General features: G+C 45.8%; 1 protein-coding gene across 5 annotated transcripts in view; it reads left to right on the top strand.

Moving 5' to 3' along the window:
* Positions 1–3,402: 3,402 nt before the first annotated feature.
* CSNK1G3 (casein kinase 1 gamma 3) overlaps positions 3,403–10,286 on the top strand; it is an 85,138-nt gene continuing 78,254 nt past the window's right edge. For 4 of the 5 annotated variants that reach the window (XM_054714957.1, XM_054714954.1, XM_054714956.1 and 1 more), the window contains exon 1: positions 3,479–3,715. In XM_054714957.1, the coding sequence (XP_054570932.1) occupies positions 3,538–3,715 (178 nt within the window). In that variant the 5' untranslated portion in view covers positions 3,479–3,537. Of the gene's footprint in view, positions 3,716–10,286 lie in introns of all 5 variants that reach the window. The other variant, XM_054714958.1, reaches the window with a different exon arrangement.

The following is a 10,286-nucleotide window of genomic DNA, read 5'->3' as shown; positions in this document are numbered from 1 at the left end:
TTTAATTGGAGGTATTCTTAATCCTGTCTAGGCTTGCTTTTAGGCTTCAGTTGGAACAGTCTATAGTAGTTCTTTCTCTAGGTTAGCGATTTTCAGCCAGTGTGCCACAAGAATTTTTAAAACATTCGGTGCTTGACTATTTAGTCAGGGGCACTGACCTCTTTTCCCTTAGATTGTCAAATAAAAAAAAAAATGACAGTAGCCAACACAACAATAGCCATCTGGTGTGAATGAATCAAAATTATACCTTTTTTTTTTTTTTTGTCAGATCGGCAAAAAACATATTTTTTGGTGTGCCGCAGAATTTTAGTAATTAAGTTTATGTGTGCCATGAGATGAAAAGGGTGAAAATAATTCCTTTAGGTTATGGTTTCTACTCTTAAGACTTGGTCTTTGTGGTGTTTCATCTGAATTCCTGGGATATTAATGAGGTTCCTCCAGGACTAGACAAGAACTTTAAGGTCTTCCAGCACCGTGCAGGCTTTAGTGTCTCTGTTCTTCATTTGTCCCATTAGTAGCCATTGTCTGCTAGGTATTTCAGAATATTGCCCCTCACATAGGTAGCCTAGCCTTCTGCCTTACCATTCCCTAGCCCCCAAACTGCACAACTGCCTCATCTTCAGCATCATGTCCTACAAATTCCACTCACTTCAACATTCTCAAACACTGATCTGTGATCACTGTTTTGCTGCCTGAGCTTCACCTGCTGTAGTCAGATAATTGTTCCTAGACAGACAGCTTGGGCGAAGGTGAGACCCACCTTTCCTGTTTCTCCTTTTTTCAAAGTCAGTCTTCCCTGCGTAGTATCCAATGCTTTAAAGCAAGTGCTTCATATGTTTTTGTCCAGTTTTATAGTTATAGCAGGAAGGGAAATTCAGTATCCAGTTACTCCATTATGGCAGAAAACAAAATAAACAGTATATGTATGTCAAACTTAATTCTGTTTTATATATACCAAACAGATGCTTACAGCTTCACCTGCAAAATAGAGTGTGGTAAATATAATATAATCCTACCTAATAATAGACAAATATGCAAATTGACCATACCCCAATGACACCCAAGCCACACCCCCCAACCCAAGCCACGCCCACCAGCCAATCAGGGTGAGTATGCAAATAAATCGAACCAAGATGGCTACAGCCACCGAGAGCAAGGTTTCCCAGGCAACAGAGGGAAACAATCTTTCCGCCTGCCCTTGACAGGCCTAAGTCTTCACTCAAGCTACAAAGTTTCAATTATAGAAGGTAAACAAATTCAAACAGAATGGCGGCAGCCACGGAGCTGGAGAGACCAGGCCAGGGTTGCCTGCGGTAATGGAGAAAGCAAAGCTTTCCGCACACCCTGGCCGGGCCTACCCGCTTAAGGAAACAAAGTTTCAATTATAACCCCAACACAAATGGCTGCCGGCCTCGGAGGGAGCCCCAGGCTTGGCTCCGCTCCAGGCTACAAAGTTTCAATTATAGAAGGAAAATAAATTCCAGATACCAGGGCCTCCCCTTGGGTTGCCAGGGCGCGTGGCCGGCCTGCAAACCACCACAGGCCCCTCGCTCAGGCAGCCCCACACCCCAAGGGAACCCCCACCTGATCCGGGACACCCTTCAGGGCAAACCAGCTGGCCCCCACCCCTGTACCAGGCCTCTATCCTATCTAATAAAAGAATAATATGCAGATTGATCATCACTGCAACACACAATATAGCTGCCCCCATGTGGTCAAAGATCCTGCCCCCATGTGGACACAAGTTGACCAGCAGGGGAGGGCAGTTGGGAGGCACCTGGCCTGCAAGGGAGGGAAGTTGGAGGCGATCAACCCTGCAGGGGAGGGCAGTTAGGGGTGACCGGGCCGGCAGAGGAGGGAAGTTGGGGGCAAACTGGCTGGCAGGGGAGCAATTAGGCATCAGTCAGGCTGGCAGTGGAGTGGTTAGGGGGTGATCAGGCTGGCAGGCAGAAGCGGTTAGGGGCAATCAGGAAGGCAGGCAGGCAAGCAGTTGGGAGCCAGCAGTCCTGGATTGTGAGAGGAATAACCAACTGCCCATTTAGGCCCGATCCCACTGGGATCGGGCCTAAATGGGCAGTTGGACATCCCTCGAGGGGTCCCATATTGGAGAGGGTACAGGCTGGGCTGAGGGACACCCCCCCCCCCCTGCACGAATTTCGTGCACCGGGCCTCTAGTATTATATATATGTCTGTATATATATATATATATATATATGTAGATTGGATGTTAGGACTAATTGCATATTTGGGTGGGGGTTGCTGAAAATCAGAAAATACTTGTTGTTTAAACCCTTGTTATGATTGCATTATATAATAAAATAATTTCTGAAATAGGAATAAAAAGGCCTTGATATTGATCCTAGTTTCTATACTAGTGAGTATCTATTTCAGTCAAAGTGTCTTTAATTGCAAATAATAGGAGTCAAATTGTTCAAGCAAAAATAGGCATATTTAAGCTTGCAAATTTACCGCAGAATTGAGATATGGTTGATGGGTGAAATTCCTAGAGAACATGAATGGGGCAGAAGTCTCCAAAAGCTTTGAAATTTTTCTTTGAGCTTTAGTGTTTTCATCAGTATATTAGAAAATTAAAAACCTACTTTCTCTACCTAATAAGGTTGCTGACTGCCAACATTTCTTAACCTTGCCAAATTACTGTATACTTATATTTTTAAGGCCTAGTTCAGATGTTACATAAGAATTAATTCTTTTTCTTGATAGGTAGCAAAAATGATCTTTGTATTATCAATTCTGAATACCATTCTCATGTACAACTGGTGGGTAATAAATATTTGAATAAATGAATATCAAATGAGAATATGTATTTGACGAAGACTTTGGAAATTAAGTGTCTGAACATGTGGAAGATATTTTTATTAAGACCTTTTACCAATTTGCAAAGTATTCTCTTTTTCTGCTTTTAAATTGAAAATCTTATAGTAACTTATTGGAATTTTCATAGTTTTTTTTTAATTGAAGTGATTTTAAGTTGGAAGGTCTGGGTTAGTGAATGTATATTGGCTTATGGAACGCTTAATACATTTTTGTTACTTTTTTAATTTTAAGAAGTAACTGAATCCCTAATTTCTTTGTTTTGTTTTTGTGAACTCTCTGTATATTCTTTATAGAAATAAAGAATAATGGTTAATTTAAGAGTCAACTGTGGTTTGGTTTATAGTGGGCATCAGTAAATAGCAATAATCCATTGCCTGAACTTGTGTTATTAACTTCCCCAACATATATTTTTTAATTCTCTAAGTTGACTAATTTTCTTGTCTAATTATTTTAGTTCTCTATCAAGATCAGCGCACATCATTGAAAAGAAAATTTTGAAGACATGTTTTGCTGAAAAGACAACTGAGAAAAATCTTACGAATGGGATGAACACGCACCAGTTAATTGACTACCTACTGCAATTTGAATGTTAACATTACCTGCCTGGTACAGTTACCTAGTGATGTACCTGTTCTCACAATACCCTATTTCAGTGTGCTTGTCTTGATTAAAGAATTCAAAGTGGAGTACCGCAAACTTGATATGGATAATAAAAAGAAAGACAAGGACAAATCAGATGATAGAATGGCACGACCTAGTGGTCGGTCGGGACACAACACTCGAGGACCTGGGTCTTCCTCCTCTGGAGTTTTAATGGTTGGACCTAACTTTAGAGTTGGAAAAAAAATTGGATGTGGCAATTTTGGAGAATTACGATTAGGTAAGACTCTTTGGTTTATTCCTTTATGTTGCAAGTATTTTTAAAAAAATGAAAGATACTTTCTAATGAAAATGATTTAGTTATTTAATTTATTGCAATAATCTTAAAGAATATGAATGTTGTAAATTTTTTATGTACTTGAATATTTATTTGTAAGGAATTCCCTAATTTATGAATATTTATTTACTTGAGATTAGCCATTCAGCATATGAAAAAAAAAAAGGAAGTAAATGATAAAGTCCAAGCAGGCTGAAATAGGTGCCAGGAAAGCCGTTTCAGTGTATACCTTAGGAATGATATTTAGGCTACTTTTTCAGATTTGAAAACATTTAGTAACTGATTACTTTGGGAGAATATGTATGGCTTAAAAATCAGTAAAATTTACATGGTAATTTATTCACTCTCCCTCCCCTAAGTATATTCAGGGTGGGGCTCAGGGTGGGGGACACAAAATATTGTTTCAGTAACCTATCTAATAAAAGGGTAATATGCAAATTAACCATCACTCAGTCACAAAGATGGTGGCGCCCAGTCCTCTCAGCCCCGCTGGAGTCCCCCAGTCCCAGGGGGAGTGGCTGCTGAGAGCGGGCTGCATGAGCGGCCTGGCGGAATGCTTGCTTCGTCTCCATGGTGACGAGGCAAGTGTTCTGCGCCCGGCCGTGGAGGGAGGGCCTCCCAATCAGGCCGGGCGCAGACCGGGAGGAGCAGCCCTGCAGGGCACCTGGCAGGCCTCACAGCCCTTGACGGGTCAAGGACGGGATGAATCATGGAGCCCCAAGTGCAGCCTCCAGTGGAGCCAGATGATTGCCTTGCCAGTGTGTTCGGAGAGCGGGGTCTACGGCACAGCCCTCCTCTGAGTCTCATGCTGTTAAAGAGGCTGGAGGTCCAGGTGACGCTGTTCAGAAACCACGCACGCAGGGGAAAGCCTGTACTGCCCGCTGCCTCATGGTCGCCTTTTGGGGAGGACCCTACCTTTCACAGCCGCTCAGCTTCTCTTCCCACCTGGGAGGATCATAGGCCCACCTACGAGGAGTGGGAGCTCTCGGGAGCACCCAGCGTATAGAGGGCCTCTCGCTCCTGCTTTCCCCTGCCGCTGTGTGTCCATGGGAGAGGCCAGCCTCTTGGGCAGCTCTGCCTGCCCACACTGAGTGATTAAGAAGACATCAGCCCGGGGGCCTGCACAGCCTGTGGCTATGGCCCCCTGTGAACGACCAGCTTGCCTGACTACTGGCCAAGGATGCTGGAAGGCCAGGGGTCAAAAGGACCCACACGAAACAGCTGCGGTGAAGGAGCCAGCCTCCTGTCAGCAGGTGGCATGACAGGCGGGACGCATCCTGGAAATGTACTGTGATAGGCTTGGGAAGTTACAGTCAAGAGCCAGTCTCCTGCCAGTCATTGCTCCTGAGGTGTAGCTGTCAACTCTCTTGATTTTGTGTGTCCTTTACCCTTGGCACATGCATGCATGCACATCTGTGAGATAGATATATATACATATATGACACACACATCCTACCTTTTCCCACATACGCTGCTCAGCCACCTACAGGGAATCACCAGGCATTATTCCATAGGTTCCAGGTAGTTGGCATTTCCTACTGAATGGAGTTGGGAGTGGAATTTATGATGTAACTAAACCAATTGCATGCGATGGCAGTGTCTGGCGGTCTGGCTGTCTTGGCAGTGGCATTAGCTGGGCGCGGAGGGCCTCTGGCTGGGGAGGGCAGTTGGGGGCCATGAGGCTGGCCAAGGAGGGCAGTTGGGGGCCATGAGGCTGGCCAAGGAGGGCAGTTGGGGGCCATGAGGCTGGCAGGGGAGGACAATTAGGGGCCATGAGGCTGGCAGGGAAGGGCATTTTGGGGTGATCAGGCCAGTGGGGGGCAGTTGAGGGTGAGCAGACCGGCAGGGGTTGGGGAGCAGTTGGGGGCGAGCAGGCCAGCAGGCCAGCAGGCAGAGTGGTTAGGGGCAATTGGGTGGGCAGGCAGGCAGGTGAGTGGTTAGGAGCCAGCTGCCCCGGATTGCAAGAGGGATGTCTGACTGCTGGTTTAGGCCCGATCCCACAGGGACATCCCCCGAGGGGTCCCAGATTGGAGAGGGTGCAGGCTGGGCTGAGGGACACCCCCCCCCCCCCCCCGTGCACAGATTTCGTGCACTGGGCCATTGGTATTCTTCTAATCAAGCATGTTTGAGAAACATTGGTACATTTAAATTTTCTACCTACATTTAAGGAAATTGAAAATCAGGGAAGGTTACCTGCCAGATGTAACACAGCGATTTAATGACAAACTCAGGACCAAAACCTAGGTTTTTAACTCATATTGGAGATGTGGCTGTGTTTACTGAACAAGAGAAACAAGAAGGAGGGCAACATGGTTATATGAGAGTCAGTATTGAGGTCCCTTGATGGCTCTGGTCAATGGACCACAAATAGTGGAAATTTTAGGAAAAACAACAACAACAAAAACTTGTTCATAAATATTTTTAGATCCAAACCTACTTGTTAGAAATAAGTTCAGTTGTGTGTTTCTCAACTACTTTTCCTTTTCATCTTGTAAAATACCCTAATTCATACTTACTTTTTCATTTTATTAGTGTGTTATGTTGTTAATGTACTTTAAATCTTAAATTAGGCAAGCTAGTAAAAAAAGGTAATGACATACTTTGTACATAGCTGTAATATGTGACTGGTGGACTCTTGCATTTTAGTAGTTACTCAAATATTTTAAAGGGTGACATTTTTTATTAAAGGATATTGAATTAGATATTTTGAAGTTCTTAAACTGTTTCTGACTTTGGACTTAGAAAAATCAGTTTATTTACTTGTCTACCTTTGAGCATCATCATCCATCCAGTCAAAATTCATTGCATGTTTATCATGTATGAGACATGATAAGGCACTGATAATACACTGGAAAAATATAAAAATTGTCGCTGCCATTATGGAACACATAAGTTATATAACCATTTGGGGCCTCAAATTCCTTAACTTTGAAATGGGATTATTTCCACTTTCTAGGTTATTGTGAAGATGAAATTTAGATGACAGTATGAAGTGACCAGCACTTTGTCTGCATATTTTAGGAAAGCAGTGATTCTGTTCCTTTAAAAGGCGATATCAAGATATTTGTTCTTTTTAAAAATTAAAATTAGTGCTGAAACCGGTTTGGCTCAGTGGATGGAACGTCGGTCTGCGGACTGAAGGGTCCCAGGTTCGATTCCGGTCTAAGGGCATGTGCATTGGTTGCGGGCACATCCCCAGTGGGGGGTGTGCAGGAGGCAGCTGGTCGATGTTTCTCTCTCATCGATGTTTCTGGCTCTCTGTCCCTCTCCCTTCCTCTCTGTAAAAAATCAATAAAATATATTAAAAAAAATTAAAATTAGTGCATGATATATATATATATATATATATTATAAATATATATAAATTTATATAAATTAGCTATACAGATGTATGTTGTTATATATATACTAGAGGCCCGGTGCAGAAAATTCATGCACGGGGCGGGGGTGTGTCCCTCAGCCCAGCCTGCACCCTCTCCAATCTGGGACCCCTTGAGGGATGTCCGACTGCCCGGTGGGAACGGGCCTAAATGGGCAGTCGGCCATCCCTCTCACAATCCAGAACTGCTGGCTCCCAACCACTCGCCTGCCTGCCTGCCTGATTGCCCCTAACCGCTTCTGCTTGCCAGCCTGATCACCCCATAACCACTCCCCTGTCAGCTTGATTGACTCCTGACTGCTCCCCTGCTGGCCCGATTGCCCCTAACAGCCCTCCCTTGCCAGCCCGGTCACCCCCAACTGCCCTCCCTTGCCAGCCCGGTCACCCCCAACTGCCCTCCCTTGCCGGCCCGGTCACCCCCAACTGCCCTCCCCTGCAGGCCTGGTTGCCCCCAACTGCCCTCCCCTGCAGGCCTGAGTCCCCCCCAACTGTTCTTCCCTGCAGGCCTGCACGTCCCCAACTGCCCTCCTCTGCTGGCCTGGCCACCCCTAACTGCCCTCTCTTGCAGACCTGGTCCCTCCCAACTGCCCTCCCCTGCTGGCCTGATCACCTACAACTGCACTCCCCTGCTGGCCATCTTCTGTCCAAAGGGGGCGGCAATTTTGTGTGTTGGAGTGATAGTTAATTTGCATATTACCTCTATTATATAGGGTTTATATTATATCTATTGTGTACATGACTATAATGCTATAGTACTTTGGCCATTTTTATTCAAAACTGGTTTCATAGAATTCATTTCAAAGTACATATATATACATATCTGCAGTATGTATATATGTGTATGTATATGTGTGTGTGTATACATATACACAAAAAATATCTAGTGAACCATTTTAACCAGGGCAATATGAGAAACTATATGTGCCATATACTGAATCTATATATGGTATAAAATGAAAAAGTTGTTAAATACCCATTTCTTTTGAAGTCTGTAAGCAGGCATAGGAATAAGATGATTTATTAATCCATCCATCCATTCATCTATTATCTACTTATCTATTTTTCTATCTGTATTCTTTCTGTGGATGTTTATTGAACATTTGTATATGTTTATTTAAGTATATTATCTATCTTTATATGTACCTGTGTTTTATGTATATTTATAATACACAGTTGACCCTTGAACAACTATTAAATAAAGGAACATTTTATTCCATTTTTGAAGGCCCCAAATGAGTTCTCGGTACAGGAAAAGTTATTATAAGTATAATTCTTTCTATAACTGTATAAACATGCTAATGTTAAAAGCTAGTTTAGATTTGTTTTGTTAATTTTCACCCAAGGATATTTTTCTATTGATTTTTCTTTAAAGGTGGAGGTGGGGAGGGGGGGGGGAGGAGAGAGACAGCGAGAAAAATATCAATGGGAGAGAAATAAATTGATTGGTTGTCTGGGGATTTGAATCTGCAAGCCAGGTACATGCCCTTGATTGGAATTGAACCCACGACCCTTTGTTGAGCTGGCTGATGTTCTGACCACTGCGAAGCAGTGGCTGGGGTTGGTTTATAAAGTGCTTTTTTGAAAACCACATTAGTTTTTTCCATAATTGTGGTGTATTAAGTGGAAGCTACACTGACACTCTCCCAGGACCAAACTGGAATTAAAATATAGAAAAACCATCTGGAAAATCAACTGAAGACTAGTTGGAGAGAACCCTTATAACTAAAGACATAAAGTGGAGACCACATAGAGACTGGTAGGAAGTGCAGAGGCTCGAGTGGGCTGATCAGGCTCCCACAGACAACAGCTGAAGTTCTGGAAGGATATCTCAGCTGTGGGGGTTCACACTGAGAACTCTTGGGTCTAAACCCCAAGCTGGGCCCCCCCAACCCAGAGCACCAGAACTGAGAAAGGTGCCCACATAACATCTGGTTGTGAAAAGCAGTGGAATTGCTGTCTGTCAGAAAGACAGCTGGAAATGCAGGCACCCTCTTAAAGGGCCATGCACAAAATTTTGTGTGCAGCCACTCAACTTGGGCTCCAGCAGAAGGAGGACACAGTGAAGTAGAGCTGTGTGAGGGGATCCAGGGTTGGGGGCTCTGGGATCAGAGCTCCGAAGGCAGCCCAGCCACCTGGTTTCCTGTACTGAGTCATCCCCCCATACTGAGAAAGGAGGACACCTTTCTCAGCCAGACCTTTTACCATCCAGGCAGCTTTTGCCCGAGGTGGGCGTGGGAGGGGGAAAACTGTTGTAAACCCTCTTGCTCCACCCTTTGGAGTTGAGGCTCATTAAGAGACTGAGAATAACTATCAGCCTGCAGGCAGAGGCAGAACTCCGGATGCTTTGAGTCTTTGCCTGATTGGCTTCAGGACCCAGAGCTAAGAAAAGCAGACCTTGTTGCATAACTCATGGACACAGATAATAGTGTGGTGAAGGCCTGGGGTGGAGGGTGGGTGCCAGCTAGAAGTTTTCCTGGGGAAAAAAGGGAGACATCTGTAATACTATCTGCTATATATATATACTAGCTTTCCCGTTGCAGGAAAAATCCTGCAATAGGATTTCCTGCTGCACTCTACCCCGCCTCCGTTCCTCCCTTGTTCGCCCGGCTCACCTTCTCCAGCCCGCCCACGTTTCCCTTCGCCCCCTGCCCCGCCTCCGCTCCACCTTTATCACCCGCCTCGCCTTCTCCTCCAGCCCGCCCGAGTTTCCCTTCGCCCCCGGCCCCGCCTCCGCCCCGCCCTTCTCCTCCCCCTGGCCCCGCCTCCGCCCCGCCCTTCTCCTCCCCCCGGCCCCGCCTCCGCCCTGCCCTTCTCCTCCCCCCGGCCCCGCCCTTCTCCTCCCCCTGGCCCCGCCTCCGCCCCGCCCTTCTCCTCCCCCCGGCCCCGCCTCCGCCCCGTCCTTCTCCTCCCCCCGGCCCCGCCTCCGCCCCGCCCTTCTCCTCCCCCAGGCCCCGCCTCCGCCCCGCCCTTCTCCTCCCCCCTGGCCCCGCATACGCCCCGCCCTTCCCCCAAGCTTTACTCCCTTATGCAGCTGTTGGCTTCTTTGGACGCTGTCTCGATATGCAAATTAGCCGCCATCTTTGTTGGGGCAATTTGCATACTCATCCTGATTGGTTGGTGGGCGTGGCTTGGCTG

Source organism: Eptesicus fuscus, chromosome 4 (genome assembly GCF_027574615.1).
Source record: "Eptesicus fuscus isolate TK198812 chromosome 4, DD_ASM_mEF_20220401, whole genome shotgun sequence".
NCBI lineage: Eukaryota > Metazoa > Chordata > Mammalia > Chiroptera > Vespertilionidae > Eptesicus > Eptesicus fuscus.
The sequence above is the reverse complement of the archived record's forward strand: the minus strand, read 5'-3'. Positions and strand labels throughout refer to the sequence as shown.